The following is a 20,969-nucleotide window of genomic DNA, read 5'->3' as shown; positions in this document are numbered from 1 at the left end:
ATCACCGGCTGTTGTCGTGGACAGAGTCTCCGGTTGTTCCGGTTCTTACTCGGTTCTACTTGTGGGTGGCTATTCTCCTTCAGCTTTTGCACTAAACTGGCTAGGACTGGCTACCAGGGGGTGTATAAGCTCAGAGGGAGGAGCTACACTTTTAAGTGTAGTACTTTGTGTGTCCTCCGGAGGCAGAAGCTAAACATCCATGGTCTGGGTCTCCCAATACGGAACTATAAGAAAAAGAATTTACGGTAAGTAACAAAATTCTCTTTTTTTTGCTGGAGCATATGTTGTCGAATTATTATTATTATTATTATTATTTATTTTTTATTTTATTTTCTAATATATTTTTTATTTTTTTCATTCATCCTCTCCTTCCTTTTCTTTATCATGTTGTATCATTTTTTATTTTTTTTTGCTAATATATGTTGCTTTTCCCTTCACCATTTCTTAATTTTGGAGAAAAAAACACTTAAGAAAAAGGTGAGGTGTGTAGCTACTATTAGACCAAGTATCACCGGTGGTGTTAATAACGTAGATTAGAAATTGTTCACGTCTGTGTATACTAATCTCATGTCTCTTTGGGGTGCACAGAACGAACAGTTGCGACAAGACGTAATTGACTTCCAGAGGCAGATTGACTCCCAAAGAGAAACGCTTATGTCACGTGGAGAGGGGCAGGACTACAAGACTGTGATATCCAAGAAGAACATGGAGCTTGTGCAATATCTTGATGAAATTCAGGTAAAACAACCCTTGTCATTTGAAGGTTTCTTTACCCAGTGATCATACCCCAACCATACGATTATTATTAGCTCCGTAAAGACAAGCGGAAAGTATAAAATGCTCTCAAGTTACAGTGACCTCAGGATACAATGGTCCTTTCAGGTCCAATGTAACTTGAAATTACTTCCTACATGCAGCAAAAAGTCACAAGCAGTCCTGATTGACTGTAACTTTAAGGGACTCTGTCACCAGGTTTTTGCTATGTAATCTGAGAGCAAAAAAATATAGGGACAGAGAGCCTTATTCCAGTGATCTCACTTACTGGGCTGCTTCATGTCATTTTTAGAAAATCAATGTTTTATCTGCTGCAGATCTATCAATTTTTTGAATGTTGAGCTCTTTATAGCCCTGCACACACCACTCACTGATTGGCAGTTTTCCATTTACACTTTGCATAGGCAGAAAGCTGCCAATCACTGGTGGAGGCAGTGTTATACAGCGCTCATGAATATGAAAGACTAAATCCCAGCCAGTTTACTATTCCTTTAGTGATAATGTGCTGCTAATAGTGATTTTATTAAGACTACAGCAAGCAGCTCAGTAAGTGACACATCACTGGAATCAGAGTCTCTACCACTACATCATGCTACTCTCAAATTAGGTGGCACAAATCTGCTAACAGATTACCTATAAAGGGCCACTGCTGTAGTTAGCTGTCCCCTAGACTTTCAGACGTCGTATAAATTGGTCCGCGAGCGTACAGCAATGCTTGGACTAGTCATGCCTCTCCCTACCTGAGCATCACAGCTGGTGACACTAGTGATAGATGCGGCCCACACCAATCTGACATATACCACCTAACTTTTCACCTTAATTTCTGTCCAGTCCAATTGCTACACAGAGCGACATGACACAAATATGTTTTTCTAAGCAGAGTTTGAGTGAAGCTAATGAGAGATTGGAAGCCCAGAACCTGGAAATGACTAAGAATCTGGAAGAATCTGTTCAGGAGATGGAGAAAATGACTGATGAGTACAGCAAAATGAAGCTTATGGTGCAGCAGAGTGACAGCGTGATGGACCAGCTAAGGAAGGAGAAAGATCACTACCGACTGCAGGTGCGCTATTCACACCTCTGACACTATCCCTCTCAATGCAGTACATTGCAGACTGTAATACTTTACAGATGGAAAAATATTAGTATTAATGGATAGTAGTAAACAAATAAGTGAAAGGTTTCATTCTTTTTCAGCATTTCATTTTCATGATTAGAGGGTAACTGACTCCCACTGATCAGCAAATAATGGCGTTTTCTAGACACATGCTATCATGTGTCCTTATGGTGTCTTTGCCGCTTTGTTCTCTGTACTGGTTTTCTGTTGTCCCGATGCTCCCTTCCAGTGCTGAAATCAGTGATTGGCCTTACATGGTTACATAACGTTGGTGGTGACGCGTTGGTGGTGACGAATGTCATTGATGCCAATAAAATACATCCCCCCTCAATTAATGCAAATTACCTAAATAGTCCAAACATCACTGCATCAGGCCGATCAATGACCTCCACATCGGAAGAACCAGTGCAGGGGACAGGGCATCGGAGGCAATGTAAGGACAAGTGTAATGCCTGCCTGGATCCACAGGCTCAGACTGGCTGTAATGGACAGTCTAGAGGAAAGCCGCTCACGGATCATGACCCCGAGAACCTGAAACCCTTTAGCCCCTATACAGGGATTTGGAATTACACAGGGCCCAAGGTGATCACTACCTGTGGAAGGCAGCAGTCCGATGAGAGTAGAAGTCAGGCAGCGTCAAACCGGGAAATGTAAAACAGGGACAGAATCAGGCAGACAAGGACGTAATCAGGTAACAAATCAGAGGACAAATCCGGATCGGGCAGTGAGGTACAAATACGGCAGGCAGGAGAGTAGTCAGAGAGCAGCCGGGGTCAAAGCAGGAATCAGTAATCAGAGCAGGGGGAACCAGAGTCTACCAGGAGTACAATCTATATCTGGCAATGGCCAGCAGACTGAAGAGGGGATACAAAGGGTGTGGTGTCTTCCCATTGGCTGTAGCTGAATTGTGGCAACCTCAGCTGGAAGATACACGCCACCTACACTCAGCCAGGAAAACTCAGCCTAATGGATGAGCGGAGCCTGTGCTCAGCAGAGCCATTGGCACCTACTCCTCCCCCATCACCAGCACAGTCCACAGCGGGAATACGGCTGCGCCTGGTGACTGAAGCAGAAGTCGCAGGAGCGGACTCTGGTGAGCACGTGACAACGAGTATAATGTATTCTATTATTTTAAACACTTCCGATCTCTCTTAAGAAAAAAAAAAAAATTATTATTATTTTGCTGAATGTGGGAAATTCATAACGACAAATTTGTTTTGCTCATCTCTTCTTCTCTGAGTTGCTCTCAGAGCATATTCCATCATTAAGCACATGAAAACTCGTCTCCAGATTTGCGATCATTCAGAAACATTTACATACATAAGTTTTACATTTTATAATCTGCAAATCAGGTTTAATTTAGGTGATCAGACGTAATCAATGCATAGATTGTATATTGGCTGCATGTCAATGATATCAGCTCTGAATGTCTCTGAAAAATTCAAAAACAAAAATGGTAGAACACAGAGCAGCAATTTACACTATTAAAGAGGGTTTTCATTAAAAAATGTTCACCCCCAATGGCTTGCCCCATGTCAAAAATACATTTGGCTCAGTTCCCCTTTCTCTTCTTCGGTGTCCGCTGGTCTGCTGCTATGACAATATAGATTAGCACACGTGACTGCTGCAGTCAATCAGTAGGCTTAGGGGCACTTTGCACACTACGACATTGCAGGTGCGATGTCGGTGGGGTCAAATTGAAAGTGACGCACATCCGGCGTCGCAGGCAATATCGTAGTGTGTAAAGCCTTTTTGATACGATTAACGAGCGCAAAATCGTATCATCGGTGTAGCGTCGGTCATTTCCATAATTTCGGAAGGACCGATGTTACGATGTTGTTCCTCTTTCCTGCGGCAGCACACATCGCTGTGTGTGAAGCCACAGGAGCGAGGAACATCTCCTACCTGCGGCTCACGCCAGCTATGCGGAAGGAAGGAGGTGGGCGGGATGTTTACGTCCCGCTCAACTCCGCCCCTCCACTTCTATTGGCCGCCTGCCGTGTGACGTCGCTATGACGCCGCACGACCCGCCCCCTTAATAAGGAGGCGGGTCGCCGGCTAGAGTGACGTCGCAGGACAGGTGAGTGCATGTGAAGCTGCCGTAGCGATAATGTTCGCTACGGCAGCTATTACAAGAGATCGCAGCTGCGACGGGGGCGGGGACTATCGCGCTCGGCATCGCAGCATTGGCTTGCGATTTCGTAGTTTGCAAAGGGCCCCTTAGTTTTGATGCTGATGTGGACAGCAGGAACTGCTAAGCCCAGTGATTGGCTGTAGTGGTCACAAGTGCTGTGGTTGTGACATCATCACTACTGCAGCATTGGAAATGTGAATACAGCTGAGGTTTACATTGGATAAGCTGATGTGGTGAAAGCATGTTAAGATGTAAAAACCCCTTCAATGTAGCACGTCACAGCTTATTACACTATAACTGTGCCCATGTCTTTCTAACAGTTAAAGGGATTGTCCAGTTCTGTGGCGAAAGTCTGCGGTCACTTTCATGGCAAATTTTTGAATTTGTACAGTGCATGTGCTGCATGCGGTCAGGATTCTCCAGTTTTGACAGCGGGAGTGATCGTTATGTGACCACAAGTGTGCGATTTGCACACTTCATGCCTCATTCCTACTAATGATTGATTGCTCTCAGTGAGAGAAACAAAATTAAAATTTTGTATTTGTGAAACCTTTTAATGGCTACCACCCCACCTCCATTGATGATCAGATCATTAGAGCCACAAGGACTCCTAGAAGTTAACTGCTTCAATACAAACAAAAAGAGGAAAATAGTAGAGTACCTCTGGTGGTGACCTATAACCCACATATTGAGGTACTGAGAAGTACGGCCAAGAAACTTCACCACATTCTACACAAGGATGACCGGTTAAAAACAATATTCAAAGATCCTCCATTGCTGTGCTACAGGCAACCTCCTAATTTAAGGAGCATCATGATCCGAAGTTCTATGCCCTCAGACACACCAAGGGGAACTTATCCTTGCAATGTAAAGAGCTGCAAAACCTGCGCTCATGTAGAGACCCAAGACCCGATACAGATCCCTAACACACAGAAGGACTATAAGATTCCTCAGACATTCACATGCTCCTCTTCCAACGTGGTGTACTTAATCCTGGGCACTATATGTCCTATTGGGGGCTTCTATGTTGGAGAAACAGGACAGAGACTGAGAGCAAGGATGAGATCTCACCGCCACACAATTACAGACAAAAAAATCCATTTACCTGTGGCCAAAAATTTCTGTGCTCCAGGACTCAACATAAACCACATGAAAGTAGTCATATTAAAAGGCAACTTCAGATCACAGAGCTATCGCAGGGTCTGGGAATACAAATTCATCACAATGTTTAACTCTGTGGACACAGGACTCAACCTTGCAGAAAGATTTATGGCTCATTACAAAATCTGAGGAGTCTGCTCCAGAGACTACTAGGGCATCAGATCTCTGATCCTACATGGATATTGGGACAATAGAACTCTCACACCACTAATCAAAGCTAATTAAGGATTCACTTTCCAAGCTCAGTGTTTGTTTATTTAATTGTCCTTTTACTATGCATCGCTCTGCCCTGTTTTGTGTATATATTTGTGTTTCTTCAGATATTTCTTTATCGTTCCTTTGGGAGACCCAGACCTTGGGTGTTTAGCTTCTGCCTCCGGAGGACACACAAAGTACTACACCTAAAAGTGTAGCTCCTCCCTCTGAGCTTATACACCCACTGGTGAGCCAGTCCCAGCCAGTTTATCGCTTTGTGTTCAGACGGCATACATCCACACATGCATTCTCATATGATTTTTTGCTTTTTGGAAAGAGATTGAAGAAGTGCGGGTCCACGTCTGGACTCCCGGCATCTCCCTTCTCACTCCACTGTGTCGGTGGTGTTGTAAGGTTGATTTCAAAGGCTGGAGCCTTACATGCCGTGCTCCTTCACCATCCCTCCTGGGCTCTGGCTTGAAGTGGGAGCCAGCGCGGTCTCCATGCCTGGCTGGACACCGGTCTCCGTCCACAGCCCTTTAGGACTCTGCTGGACCGGAGCACTCATCCCCAGGGACCTGGCCCTGCGTCTCAGCAGCTAAGTACCTGAGACGTTCATATGTTCGGGGTCCCTGTCCTTTATTGTATGGGGAGAGTGTGTTTGCTGTATTTATTTTGGCATTTCCGGCGGGTTCTCTGGCTTTCGCCCGAGAACCGCGCCGATGGTGCCTGCGCGTCGGCCTTGCTGCTCAAATTTAAGCCCCGGCTTCGCCGGAGGCCTAGTTTCTGTTACCGGCGGCCATTCCCTCGCATGTCACTCATGCAGAGGGACAGGCACGGCTCCTCTCGGCGGCCGTCCTGCACAGGGGAGGGACACTCCCCACTGCTTGTGCGTGACTCCTCCCCTGCAGGTCTCTATGGCCCTCCAGATCCCGCTTTCCTACAGGGACGCCCCCGTCCCGCCCCCTCTCTTCGCTCCGGCGGCCATTTTCTTGGACAGGGTTCACTCTGCGCTGGGCCATCCGGCACTCTGCATCCCTGCTGAGGTGCTGTTTATTGGAGGTCCGTGCTTCGGGATCTGGAGGGCACACAACACCGCTTCCAGCGGTCTGGTAAGCCACAGCCGGTCTCTGGTTGTGGACCTCTGCATATACTCCCTGGGGTTCATTCTCTTTGTAGAAGCTGTACCCACTCCAGCAGTATGTCTCACACGAGGAGCAAGGCTCCAAAGCTTTATACTGTATGCGCTGCATGTAAGCTCCTGCTGCCTGAACCGAGCACCTATCCACATTGTGATGTCTGCTCTAACTTGGAGGTGCCACCCCCAGTGGTCTCTCAGGCTGCTTCTGCACCTGTGGCTGAACCCCCGGCCTGGGTAGAGTCCTTCTCTAGGTCTATCTCCCAGTCTTTTGCTGAGTCCATGGGACTTCTGTCCAGGACTTTGATGAATATGCATCAGCCCCCTTCACAGGGTGCCTCTATTGCTCTTGCTAAGGGTCCTTTAGGATCCCTATCATCTGACCTCCGTCCACCGGAGCTCACAGAGGATTCATCATCAGGGCACAGACCCCGGCCTCCTAAGAGGAGCCGCAGGGTTTCCTCTCCCTCCTCATCCCGCGGCTCTGATTCAAGAGCTGACTCGCAAGATGAGGAGGATGCCTTTACATGGGGCTCGGAGGCTAACTCCATGTGCCCCATTGATCTTTCCGAGGGTAACTCAGATCTTAGTGACTTGATTGCTTCCATTAATTCTGTACTGGATCTCAATCCGCCAGTATCAGAGGAGCAACCCTCTCTGGCAGAAAAGCACCAGTTTACCTCGCCTAAGAGAGTAAAGAGTGTGTTCTTTAACCACTCCAGTTTTCAGACCGCTGTGACCAAACCCAGGGCCTGTCCTGACAAACGCTTCCCAAAGCGTGGTTCTGATGACCGTTTTCCCTTCCCACCTGAGGTGGTCAATGAGTGGGCTCACTCCCCAAAGGTAGACCCTCTGGTGTCTAGGCTCTCAGCCCGGACCGTTGTGTCGGTGGCTGATGGCACTTCCCTTAAGGATTCCACTGACCGTCAGATTGACCTTCTGGCCAAATCCGTGTATGAAGCGGCGGGGGCCGCGTTTTCCCCAACTTTTGCAGCAGTGTGGGCTCTCAAAGCCATCTCTGCTTCTCTAGAGGAGATGCATTCCCTCACCAGGGAATCTATGCCCGAGATGGTTGCCTTAACTTCTCAAGCTTCAGCTTTTTCATCTTATGCCATGTCTTCCATGCTAGAGGCTTCTCACCACACTGCGGTGGCTTCGGCTAATTCCCTCGTTATCCGCAGGATCTTGTGGCTTCGAGAGTGGAAGGCAGATGCTTCTTCAAAGAAGTACCTTGCTGGACTCCCTTTTGCTGGTTCCCGGCTGTTCGGTGAACAGCTGGATGAAATTATTAAAGAAGCTACTGGCGGGAAGAGTACTTCCATGCCACAAACCAAGACCAGGAAACCTGCCCAGGGTAGGACTCAGTCGAGGTTTCGTTCCTGTCTTTCCTCCAAGTGGTCGCCCTCTAAGCCCTCCGCCTCGTCCGCTAACTCAGCTAAGGACCAGAAATCCAACTGGCGCCCAAAAGCGCGTCCACAGAAGACCGCAGGAGGTTCTGCCACTAAGGCAGCCTCCTCGTGACTCTCTGCCCGCTCCAGCAACGTCCTTAGTCGGTGGCAGGCTCTCCCACTTTGGCGACGCTTGGTTTCAACACGTCTCCGATCAGTGGGTGAGAGATATCATCTCTCACGGCTACAGGATAGAATTCTCTTCCAGCCCGCCAAACAGATTTTTTCTCTCAACTCCCCCCTGCTCCAAGGCCGCCGCCTTCTCACAGGCCGTGGCAGCCTTGCAGGCCAACGGAGTAATTGTACCAGTTCCCGTCCGGGAACGGTTCAGAGGTTTTTACTCAAACCTCTTCCTAGTTCCCAAAAAGGATGGTACCTTCCGGCCCATCCTGGATCTCAAGCTTCTCAACAAGCATGTTCGGGTGCTGCACTTTCGCATGGAGTCTCTGCGATCAGTCATTGCCTCAATGACCCAAGTGGATTTCCTTGCGTCCATCGACATCAGAGATGCCTATCTACATGTGCCAATTGCAGTTTCTCACCAGCGTTGGCTACGTTTTGCAATAGGAGACGATCATTTCCAATTCGTGGCTCTCCCCTTCGGGTTAGACACGGCCCCTCGGGTATTCACCAAGGTCATGGCAGCAGTGATTGCGGTTCTGCACCTCCAGGGGTTGGCAGTGATTCCTTACCTGGACGACCTTCTAGTCAAGGCTTCATCCAGCGCAGACTGTCAGCGGAGTGTCTCGCTCACTCTCGCCACTCTAGACCAATTCGGGTGGCTTGTCAATCTTCCCAAATCCACTCTGACTCCGACCCAGAGTCTCACGTACCTAGGGATGCAGTTCGAGACTTTGCCGGCACTTGTGAAGTTGCCTTTAAACAAACAGCTGTCACTCCAGTTGGCGGTGCGCTCTCTCCTGAGGCCCCGCCGTTATACCCTCAGGCGTCTGATGCAGGTGCTGGGTCAAATGTTGGCGTCCATGGAGGCTGTTCCCTTTGCCCAGTTCCATCTGCGCCCCCTGCAGCTGGACATTCTCCGCTGTTGGGACAAGCGGCCTTCCTCCTTACACAAGTTAGTGACTCTGTCGCCACGGACCAGGAGCTCTCTTCAGTGGTGGCTTCGGCCACTCTCCCTGTCCCAAGGGCGCTCCTTCCTGGCCCCGTCCTGGGTGATTCTCACCACGGATGCCAGTCTATCCGGCTGGGGAGCGGTATGTCTCCACCACAGAGCACAGGGCACTTGGACTCCGTCCGAGTCAGCCCTTTCAATCAATGTGCTGGAAACCAGAGCCGTGCTTCTAGCTCTCCTAGCATTTCCCCACCTGTTGGCGGGCAGGCACATTCGAGTCCAGTCAGACAACGCGACAGCGGTTGCCTACATCAATCACCAAGGCGGGACACGCAGCCGCCTGGCAATGTTGGAGGTACAACGCATCCTTCAATGGGCGGAGGACTCCAAGTCCACCATATCCGCAGTCCACATCCCAGGCGTGGACAACTGGGAGGCAGATTATCTCAGCCGTCAAAGCGTGGACGGTGGCGAGTGGTCCCTGCACCCGGCAGTATTTCAGTCGATCTGCCGCAAATGGGGCACTCCGGACGTGGACCTAATGGCATCCCGTCACAACAACAAAGTTCCTGTTTACGTGGCTCGCTCCCACGATCCTCAGGCCTTCGCCGCGGACGCTCTGGTTCAGGATTGGTCCCAGTTTCGTCTGTCCTCCGTGTTTCCTCCTCTAGCTCTCTTGCCCAGAGTCCTGCGCAAGATCAGAAAGGAGGGTCGTCGAGTCATCCTCATTGCACCGGACTGGCCCAGGCGAGCTTGGTATCCGGATCTGCTCCAACTGTCCGTAGATATGCCGTGGCATCTCCCGGACCGTCCAGATCTACTCTCGCAAGGTCCGTTTTTCCGCCCGAATTCTGCGGCTTTCAAATTGACAGCGTGGCTTTTGAGTCCTGGATTTTGACGGCTTCTGGTATCCCCCCTGAAGTCATCTCCACTATGACTCGGGCGCGCAAGTCTTCCTCCGCCAAGATCTATCACAGGACTTGGAAAATTTTCCTGTCCTGGTGTCGCTCTACCGGCCATCCTCCTTGGCCACTCTCCTTGCCGACTCTTCTGTCTTTTCTACAGTCCGGTCTGCAGCTAGGACTGTCCCTCAACTCTCTCAAGGGACAAGTTTCGGCTCTGTCAGTTCTGTTCCAGCGGCGTCTTGCTCGGCTGGCTCAGGTCCGCACCTTCATGCAGGGCGCGTCTCACATCATTCCGCCTTACCGGCGGCCCTTGGACCCCTGGGACCTTAACTTGGTTCTCACAGTCTTGCAGAAACCCCCCTTTGAGCCTCTTAGGGAGGTTTCTTTGTATCGTCTTTCACAGAAAGTGGCCTTTCTGGTTGCCATAACTTCTCTCAGGAGAGTCTCTGATTTGGCTGCGCTCTCCTCGGAGTCACCTTTTTTAGTCTTTCATCAAGACAAGGTGGTTCTCCGTCCGACTCCGGACTTTCTTCCTAAGGTGGTCTCTCCCTTCCACCTTAACCAGGACATTACCTTACCTTCCTTCTGTCTGGCCCCTGTTCATCGCTTTGAAAAAGCTCTACATACTCTAGATCTGGTGCGTGCTCTCCGGATCTATGTGTCTCGCACCGCTGCGCTTAGGCGGTGCACCTCTCTTTTTGTGCTAACCACAGGTCGACGCAAGGGCCTCCCTGCTTCTAAGCCGACCTTAGCCCGTTGGATTAGGTCGACCATTTCGGACGCCTACCAGAGAACGCAGGCGCCTCCCCCGCCGGGGATCAAAGCACACTCGACCAGAGCTGTCGGTGCCTCTTGGGCTTTTAGGCACCAGGCTACGGCTCAACAAGTCTGTCAGGCTGCCACTTGGGCTAGCCTGCATACCTTCTCGAAGCACTACCAAGTGCATGCTCATGCTTCGGCAGATGCGAGCTTGGGCAGACGCATCCTTCAGGCGGCGGTCGCCCATTTGTGAAGTTAGGTTTTGCCTACTTCTTAGTTTTTCTGTTTATTTCCCACCCAGGGACTGCTTTGGAACGTCCCAAGGTCTGGGTCTCCCAAAGGAACGATAAAGAAAAAGAGAATTTTGTTTACTTACCGTAAATTCTTTTTCTTATAGTTCCGTATTGGGAGACCCAGCACCCTCCCTGTTGCCTGTTGGCAATTTCCTTGTTCCGCGTGTTTTCACCGGCTGTTGTCGTGGACAGAGTCTCCGGTTGTTCCGGCTCTTGCTCTGTTCTACTTGTGGGTGGCTATTCTCCTTCAGCTTTTGCACTAAACTGGCTGGGACTGGCTCACCAGGGGGTGTATAAGCTCAGAGGGAGGAGCTACACTTTTAGGTGTAGTACTTTGTGTGTCCTCCGGAGGCAGAAGCTAAACACCCATGGTCTGGGTCTCCCAAGACGGAACTATAAGAAAAAGAATTTACGTTAAGTAAACAAAATTTTCTTTTTTTGTCATACCATGCCTGATGAAGGGACCTGAGATGTCTCGAAAGCTTGCTTTATAACACCATTTTATTTTATTTTAGTTAGCCATTAAAAGGTATCACAACTACAAAATTTTAATTTCTTCATCGTTCCTTATGGGAGACCCAGACCATGGGTGTATAGCTACTGCCTCCGGAGGACACACAAAGTAGTACACTAAAAGTGTAGCTCCTCCCTCCGAGCATATACACTCCCCGGATGACAAATCCTACCAGTTCAATGCTTTGTGTTCAGGAGGTCACACACACACATGCATCCTCTGATTTTTGATTTTTGATTTTTCAAAGATTTGGAAGAAAATCGGGTCCAATCTGGACTCCCGGCATGTCCCTTCTCACCCCACTGTGTCGGCGGTGCTGTTAAGGTTGATTTCAGGGCTGGAGCCCTTTTTCATGCCGCGCTCCTTCACCATCCCTCGGGCTCTGGCTTGAAGTGGGAGCCATCACGGTTCTCACTGCTTTGCAGGAGACCGGTCTCCATCCGCAGCCCTGTTCAGGATCCTGACGGACGGAGCGATCACCCCCCAGGGACCTGGCACCTGCGTCTCACAAGCTAAGTACTGAGACGTTATTACCACAGACGGTGGTCTTTCCAGGGGTCCCTTGTACTTTATTTATTGGGGAGAGTGTGTTTTATAACTGTGTTAACATTTCCGGCCGGTTCTCCAGTTTTCTCTGGAGAACCGCGCCGATGGTGCCTGCACGCTGGCCGCATGTTTAAATCTAGGCCCCGGCTTCGCCTGAGGCCTAGTTTCGATTCTCTTCCCCTGCATGTCAGTCATGCAGAGGGACAGTGTGGCTCCACCCAGCGGCTGGTCAGCACAGGGAAGGGACACTCCTCACTGAGGAAAGATTCCCTCCCCCGTATGCCTCATTTGCTCTCCATCCTGCTCTCACAGTGGGCCCCGCCCCCTCTCCTCGTGGAGACGCAGGCTGCGGACGCCATTTTCTCAGCGTTCTCAATGTCTGCATAACACATTGTGACAAATGGGGGCCTGGGCTGGGGCATCTGGAGGGCACAGAGATGTCTATGTAAACGGTCTGGCAAGTCACAACCTCCGGTTGTGCAGCTGCTTATATACTCTGTTTATATACTCTGCTGAGGGTCATCCTGGACAGAGCCCCCACTTCTGCAGCATGTCTCATATCAGAGCAGTGCTGCAAGGCTGTTCTTATTATGCACTGCTCAGGCTCGTACTGCCTGTACCGAGCACATAACCACATTGTGATGCCTGCTCTAACATAGTGGTGCCTCAGCCTGGAGGCTCATCCCCAGTGGTCCCTCCGGCTGCTCCAAGTGGGCTCATTACCCCCGGCTTGGGTAGAATCCCTCTCTCCAGGGGACAGCTGTCCCGGACACTGCTGAGCATGCATCAGCCCCCTCCTCAGGGCGCTTCTGCTGCTACGGCTCGCTCAGCAAAGCTCACAGAGGATTCTTCATCTGGTCTCAGACCCCGTCCTCCTAAAATGGAGACGCAGGGTCCCCTTTCCCTCCTCGCCCCGCGGCTCTGGTTCACGAGCTGACTCGCAGGACAAGGAGGATGCCTTTACTGGGGGCTCGGACGCTTCTCCATGTACCCCATTGATCTGTCCGGAAGTGACGCAGATGCTAATGATTTGATTGCGTCCATTATAATTGTACTGGACCTAAATCCGCCTGTATCAGGGGAGCACCCCTCTCTGGCAGAAAAGCATCAGTATACCTTGCCTAAGAGAACAAGGAGTGTGTTCCTTATCCACTCCAGCTTTCAGGTCACTGTGACCAAGCCCAGAGCCTGTCCTGACAGACGCTTCCAAAGCGTGGTTCTGATGACTGTTTCCCCCTTCCACCAGTGGTGGTCAAGGAGTGGGCTTATTCACCAAGGGTGGACCCTCCGGTGTCTAGACTTCAGCCCGGACAGTTGTATCAGTGGCTGACGGCACCTCTCTAAGGATCCCACTGTCCGCCAGGTTGTCCTTCTGGCCAAATCTATATATGAGGCGGCAGGGGCCTCGTTCTCCCCATCTTTTGCAGCAGTGCGGGCTCTCAAAGCCATCTCTGCTTCTCGGGAGGAGATGCATTCCCTCACCAGGGACTTTATGCCCGAAATGGTTGCCTTAACTTCCAGGCTTCAGTCTTTTCATCCTATGCCATGTCTGCCGGGCTGGAGACTGTCACCGCACTGCGGTGGCCTCGGCTACTTCACTCGCTATCCGCAGGTTCCTGTGGCTTCGAGAGTGGAAGGCAGATGCTTCTTAAGAAGTTCCTTGCTGGGCTCCCTTTTGCCGGGACCAGTCTATTTGGTGAACAACTGGCTGAAATTATTCAGGAAGTTTTTGGCAGGAAGAGTACTTCCATGCCACAACCCAGGAAACCTGTCCAGGGCAGGAACCAGTCGAGGTTTCGTTCCCTTCGTTCCTCTAACTGGTCGTCCTCTAAGCCCTCGGCCTCGTCCACTAACTCAGCCAAGGTCCGTAAACCAACTGGCGTATGAAGCCGCGTCCTAAGTCGGCAGGAGCTGCTGCCACCAAGGCAGCCTCCTCTTGATTATCTGGCCGCGCCAGTAACGTCCTTGGTCGGTGGCAGGCTCTCCCTCTTGGGCGACGTGTGGTTTCAACACGTCTTCGATCAGTGGGTGTGGGTTACCATCTCCCACGGCTACAGAATAGAATTCTATCCAGCCCGCCAAACAGATTTTTTCTGTCAACTCCCCCCTGCTCCAAGACCGCCGCCTTCTCACAGGCCGTGGCATTCTTGCAGGCCAATGGAGTAATTGTACCAGTTCCCGACTGGGAACGGTTCTGAGATTTCTACTCAAATCTCTTCCTAGTTCCCGAAGAGGACGGTGCCTTCCGACCTGGATCTCAAGCTTCTCAACAAGCATGTTCAGGTGCGGCACTTTTGCATGGAATCTCTGCGATCAGTCAATGACCCAAGGAGTTTTCTTAGCATCCATCGACATCAGAGATGTCTATCTGCATGTGCCAATCGCAGTTTCACACCAGCGTTGGCTACGTTTTGTAATCGGAGAGGAACATTTCCAATTCGTGGCTCTCCCCTTGGGGTTAGCCACGGCCCCTCGTGTATTCACCAAGGTCATGGCAGCAGTGGTTGCGGTTCTGCTCCTCCAGGGGTTGGTAGTGATTCCTTACCTGGACGACCTTCTAGTCAGGGCTTCATCCAGTGCAGACTGTCAGCGGAGTGTCTCGCTCACTCTCAGCGGAGTGTCTCGCTCACTCTCAGCGGAGTGTCTCGCTCACTCTCGCCACGCTTGCAAGTCCACTCTGACCCCGACCCAGGAACTTACGTACCTAGGGATGCAATTCGAGACTCTGCTGGCACTTGTGAAGCTGCCCTTAGTCAATCAGCAGTCCCTTCATCTGGCGGTTCGCTCTCTGCTGAGGCTCCGCCGTCATTCCATCAGGCACCTCGTGCAGGTGCTGGGTCAGATGCTGGCGTCAATGGAGGCGGTTCCCTTTGCCGGTTCCATCTGCGTCCCCTGCAGCTGGACATTCTCCGCTGTTGGGACAAGGAACCTCTTCCTTGCACAGGCTGGTGGCTCTGTCGCCACAGACCAGGAGCTCTCTTCAGTGGTGGCTTCGGCCCCTCTCTCTGTCCCAGGGACGCTCTTTTCTGGCCCCGTCCTGGGTGATTCTCACCACGGATGCCAGTCTATCCGGCTGGGGAGCAGTGTTTCTCCACCACCGAGCACAGGGCACTTGGACTCCGAATCAGCCCTCTCGATCAATGTGCTGGAATCAGGGCTGTACTCCTAGCTCTCGCAGTTTTTCACCACCTGTCGGCGGGCAAGCACATTCGAGTCCAGTCAGACAATGCGACAGCAGTTGACTACATCAATCACCTAAGGCGGGACTTGCAGCCGCCTAGCAATGTTGGAAGTTCAACATATCCTTCACTGGACGGAGGACTCCAAGTCCACCATATCCGCAGTCCACATCCCAGGCGTAGAAAACTGGGTGGCAGATTTTCTCAGCCGTCAAACCATGGACAGCGGCGAGTGGGCCCTGCATCCGGCAGTGTTCCGGTCAATTTAGCAGGCGGGGCACTCCGGAAGTGGATCTAATGGCAACCCGGCACAACAACGAGGTCCCGGTGTACGTGGCTCGCTCCCACGATCCTCAGGCCTTGGCAGCAGATGCGCTGGTTCCAGATTGGTCCCAGTTCCGTCTGGCCTCCGTGTTTCCCCCTCTAGCTCTCTTGCCCAGAGTCCTGCGCAAGATCAGAATGGAGGGCCGTCGGGTCGTACTCATCGCCCCAGACTGGCCCAGGCGAGCTTGGTTCCCAGACCTGCTCCGTCTGTCCGTAGAGGTGCTGTGGCATCTCCCGGACCGGCCAGACCTTCTCTCACAAGGTCCGTTTTCCGCCAGAATTCTGCGGCTCTCAGATTGACGGCGTCTCTCTTGAGCCCTGAATCCTTACGGCTTCAGGCATTCCTTCCGAGGTCATCTTCACTGTGACTCAGGCTCGGAAGTCTTCCTCGGCCAGGATTTACCACAGGACTTGGAGAATTTTCCTGTCCTGGTGTCGTTCTTCCGGCCATGCTCCTTGGCCGTTTTTCCTTGCCGACCATCCTGTCCTTCTACAGTCCGGCCTGCAGCTAGGACTGTCCCTCAATTCCCTCAAGGGACAGATTTCGGCTCTGTCAGCGTTGTTCCAGCGGCGTATCGCCCGGCTGGCCCAGATGCGCACCTTCATGCAGGGCGCATCTCACATCATTCCGCCTTACCGGCGGTCTCTGGATCCCTGAGACCTTAATCTGGTCCTCATGGCCTTACAGTAACCCCCCTTTGAGCCTCTTAGGGAGGTTTCGTTGTTTCGTCTTTCACAGAAAGTGGTCTTTCTGGTGGCCATAATTTCTCTCAGGAGAGTCTCTGATTTGACTGTGCTCTCTTCGGAGTCACCCTTTTTTGGTTTCTTTCACCAAGATAAGGTGGTTCTCCGTCCGACTCCGGGCCTTCTCCCTAAGGTGGTGTCTCCTTTCCACCTTAACCAGGACATTTCATTGTCCTCCCTTTGTTCGGCCCCTGTGCATCGCTTTGAGAAAGCATTGCATGTTTTAGATTTGGTGCGGACGCTCCGGATCTGTGTCACCGCTGTTTTTTTCAGGCGGTGCACCTCTCTTTTTGTGCTGACCGCAGGTCAGCGCAAGGGTCTCTCGGCTTCTAAACCGACCCTAGCTCGTTGGATTAGGTCGGCCATATCCGATGCCTACCAATGTTCTCAGGTGCCTCCCCCGCCGGGGATTAAGGCGCACTCGACCAGAGCTGTCGGTGCCTCTTGGGCTACGGCTCAGCAGGTCTGTCAGGCTGCCACTTGGTCTAGTCTGCACACTTTTTCGAAGCACTACCAAGTGCATGCTCATGCTTCGGCAGTTGCGAGCTTGGGCAGGCGCATCCTTCGGACGGCTGTCGCCCATTTGTGAAGTTAGGTTTCTCCTACTTCTCAGTTTCTGTTTATTTCCCACCCATGGACTGCTTTGAGACGTCCCATGGTCTGGGTCTCCCATAAGGATCGATGAAGAAAAAGAGAATTTTGTTTACTTACCGTAAATTCTTTTTCTTATAGTTCCGACATGGGAGACCCAGCACCCTCCCTGTTGCCTGTTGTTTCTTGTTCCGTGTGTTTTCACCGGCTGTTGTTGTAGACAGAGGTTCCGGTTATTCCGGGTTTTACTCTATCTCTACTTATGGGTGGATGTCCTCCTTCAGCTTTGGCACTAAACTGGTTGGATTTGTCATCCGGGGAGTGTATATGCGCGGAGGGAGGAGCTACACTTTTAGTGTAGTACTTTGTGTGTCCTCCGGAGGCAGTAGCTATACACCCATGGTCTGGGTCTCCCATGTCGGAACTATAAGAAAAAGAATTTACGGTAAGTAAACCAAATTCTCTTTTTTGTTTCTCTAACTGAAAGCAAGCAATCATTTTTCAACTGGCTAACACGGTATCAAAACCTTTTTCTTTTAACATTCCTACTAGACATGTTTGGTCTCTCTAGGCCAAGCAAATGTAGTCGGCATGTGCCCGGACGCATGCAAATCACAAACTTGTTGTCAAGTTTTACTGCCCGCTCTCGCCGGCATCAAAGGAGAATCCTGACAGTGTGCTTTGCGCATGCTGTAATGAATCAGAACTCTGAAGTAATTAGTGACTTCAGACCTTCACCACAAAACCAGACAACCCATTTAATGTATTGAAATGGTGTTCTATGTTTATAGTGTAGCGAGCCATCTTTCAGGTTAACAATTGCTACATCTGTAGTATTTTTTGTGTTTTTGTATATATCACAGAAAATGTTGTTCCATCTATTATTCAGGTTACAGAGCTGACCGAACAATTAAAAGCAAAGAATGAAGAAGATGATCCTGTTATGGTCGCGGTAAACCTGAAAGTGGAAGAATGGAAGGTATGGATAGATATCGGTATAAAGAAGAGCTTGACGTATCTTCTTGCTGTTTGTAGATTGACTCCTTGTCTTGCAGGGGATATTGGCATCCAAGGATGAAGAGATATCGGAGTACCAACAAATGGTCCACAACTTGAGAGAAAAATTAAAAGTTGCTGAGTTAGATGCAGATAAGAGCAGTGTATTAGCTCTCCAGCAGGTAAGGCTCCGGAATACTGATCGTGTACTGTTTATTTTATTGTATTTTTTGTTTTCTTACTTTTTTTTATCCTGTATTTTAGGGTTTACAAGAGAGGGATAGTCACATCAAGATGTTAACCGAACAATTGGAGCAGCACACAAAAGAGATGGAGTCCTATTCACTTCACATTGAAGACCTAAAAAGGCAATTACAGGCAGAAAAAGGTACATGAACAGCGATATATTTGGCCATTTCTTTGTCGCTCCATTGGGAGACCCAGACAATTGGGTGTATAGCTATTGCCTCTGGAGGCCACACAAAGTATTACACTTAAAAGTGTAAGGCCCCTCCCCTTCTGGCTATACACCCCCAGTGGGATCACTGGCTCACCAGTTTTGTGCTTTGTGCGAAGGAGGCAACACATCCACGCATAGCTCCACTTTTTAGTCAGCAGCAGCTGCTGACTATGTCGGATGGAAGAAAAGAGGACACATATAGTGTCCCCAGCATGCTCCCTTCTCACCCCACTGTATGTCGGAGGTGTTTGTAAGGTTGAGGTACCCATTGCGGGTACGGCGGCAGGAGCCCACATGCTGATTCCTTCCCCATCCCTTTTTACAGGGCTCTGGGTGAAGTGGGATTTACCGGTCTCCAGGCACTGAGACCGTGCTCCATCTACAGCCCCTGGAGAAGATGCTGGATGGAGCGGAGTACATCAGGGACATGGCCCTGCTTCCTCAAGGTACTCTGTGTCCCCGTGCATTTGGCGCTCACACCGCAGCATGCTGGGTGTTGTAGTGCGCCGGGGGACATCAGCGCTGCGGCGCCTGTGCCATGGCCTCATTCAGCTTTGCTGAAGCAGGCTCACTTATGGGAATTGGTCGCGCCGGCCGCTGGGACTGCGGCGCGGCTGGCACTTGTAGTGCGCCGGGGACTTCAGCGCGGCCTGCGCTTTTACGGCGGCCGCGCTGATAACTAGAGTCCCCGGCTTTTGCGGCCTGCTTCCGTTCGTTCCCGCCCCCAGACCTGCCAGTCAGGAGAGGGGCGGGACGCTGGCCACTTCCAGGAATCGGTCGCGCCGGCCGCTGGCAGCGGCGCGGCTGGCACTTGTGGTGCGCCGGGGACTTCAGCGCGGCCCGCGCTTTTACGGCGGCCGCGCTGATAACTAGAGTCCCCGGCTTTTGCGGCCTGCTTCCGTTCGTTCCCGCCCCCAGACCTGCCAGTCAGGAGAGGGGCGGGACGCTGGCCACTTCTATGAATCGGTCGCGCCGGCCGCTGGAACTGCGGCGCGGCTGGCACTTGTGGTGCGCCGGGGACTTCAGCGCGGCCCGCGCTTTTACGGCGGCCGCGCTGTTAACTCGAGTCCCCGGCTTCTGGGCCTAGTCTCCCTTCGTTACCGCCCACAGCCCTGACAGTCAGGGTAGGGGCGTGACGCTGCATAGAGCAGAGCTGAGAGCTGGAGTATGTTTTGCATACTCCACCCCTCTCACTGTGTGCACTGTGAATCCGGATTCCCGCACTTTCTCAGGCACGCCCACGGCTTCCTTCTCTACAAGGACACCGGCAGCCATTAGTGTCAGTTTCTGTACGATACAGAGACAAGTGTGGAAGACCCTGGCATGCTGATAGTCACACAATCGCTGTAACAGGCGTTAAGCAGCACCTGTGGTGCTAACCCCACTAGTGCAGAAGTGCACTTATAGATATGCTTGTACTATATACATTGCACTGTTTGGTCGCACGTTGTATATACCCTCCTGGATTATGCGGAGGAGTTATCAGCATATTCTCTGTGTAAAACAAAGGTGCAGAACCACATGTATTTCTATACAGCTGGTACAGCATGTACGGCTATACGGCCGGCAGGTACATAGACTCCCATTGTATGCACTAATGGCCAGGGGATGAGGACGGTGTCTGCAGTATTTACTGACAGTTTTTCTGAGACTATGGCTATGATACTAGAAGCCTAGCAGTCCGGACATGTCTCTCACAATATGGGCACTGTTGAATCATTGATCCATGGCCCCCCTCAGTGTGAATAACTAACAGCTCCGGGAATGTCACACGCATCCCAGAGTCACGGCTCTGCACGGACGTCAGTCCCAGACAGCCTAAGTGGGCTCGCTATGAGCGGCCTCGGTTTCATCAGGGTCCTAACAGAAGGACTCGCTGTGTAATGAGGCGGAAGTAGCGGCTCAGGATTCTGATCCTGAGACCGCTCTCAATCTGGATACACCTGATTGTGACGCCATAGTAAATAATCTTATAGCGTCCATCTATAGAATGTGGGTTATTTCTCACAGCTCCTCCAGTGGAGGAGTCAGCTTCACGTATTTTTCTGGACCACTCTGCCTTCAGAGAGGCAGTCCAGGAACACCACGCTTATCCAGATATGCGCTTCTCCAAACGGCTTAGGATACACGTTATCCCTGTCCCCTGACTTGGTCAAGGACTGGACCCAATGTCCCGAGCGGCATCCTCCAATCTCCAGGCTTGTAGCTAGATCCATAGTTGCAGTGGGAGATGGAACTGCAAACTCAAAGATGCCACTGACAGACAGATGGATCTCTGGTCGAAAGCCATCTATGAGGCTGTCGGCGCACCGTTGGCTCCGGCATTCTCTCCCTTGGGGCACTCCAAGCTATTTCAGCTTGTCTTACACAGATTGACACGGTTACACGTACATCTGTGCCGCAGGTGGCATCCTTAACCTCTCAAATGTCTGCATTTGTTTCTTACGCGATTCAGGTTGTCCTGGACTCTGCGAACCGTGCGGCGGTAGCCTCCGCTACTCCGTGTTTTTAAGCAGAGCCTGGTCTGCTCGTTAAGTGAATGGAAGGCAGATTCTGCTTCCAAAAAAGGTTGCCTAACCAGTTGCCTTTTTCTGCTGACCGACTGTTTGGTGAGCGTTG

General features: G+C 51.1%; 1 protein-coding gene across 5 annotated transcripts in view; it reads left to right on the top strand.

Moving 5' to 3' along the window:
* Positions 1–20,969, top strand: part of CEP290 (centrosomal protein 290) — a 451,099-nt gene that overhangs the window by 65,682 nt on the left and 364,448 nt on the right. For all 5 annotated transcript variants that reach the window (XM_075344782.1, XM_075344781.1, XM_075344784.1 and 2 more), the window contains 5 exons: positions 589–738; positions 1,655–1,837; positions 17,784–17,873; positions 17,950–18,072; positions 18,155–18,278. In XM_075344782.1, the coding sequence (XP_075200897.1) occupies positions 589–738; positions 1,655–1,837; positions 17,784–17,873; positions 17,950–18,072; positions 18,155–18,278 (670 nt within the window). The remainder of the gene's footprint in view (positions 1–588; positions 739–1,654; positions 1,838–17,783; positions 17,874–17,949; positions 18,073–18,154; positions 18,279–20,969) is intronic.

This window comes from Anomaloglossus baeobatrachus, chromosome 4 (genome assembly GCF_048569485.1).
Source record: "Anomaloglossus baeobatrachus isolate aAnoBae1 chromosome 4, aAnoBae1.hap1, whole genome shotgun sequence".
Classification (NCBI taxonomy): domain Eukaryota; kingdom Metazoa; phylum Chordata; class Amphibia; order Anura; family Aromobatidae; genus Anomaloglossus; species Anomaloglossus baeobatrachus.
The sequence above is the reverse complement of the archived record's forward strand: the minus strand, read 5'-3'. Positions and strand labels throughout refer to the sequence as shown.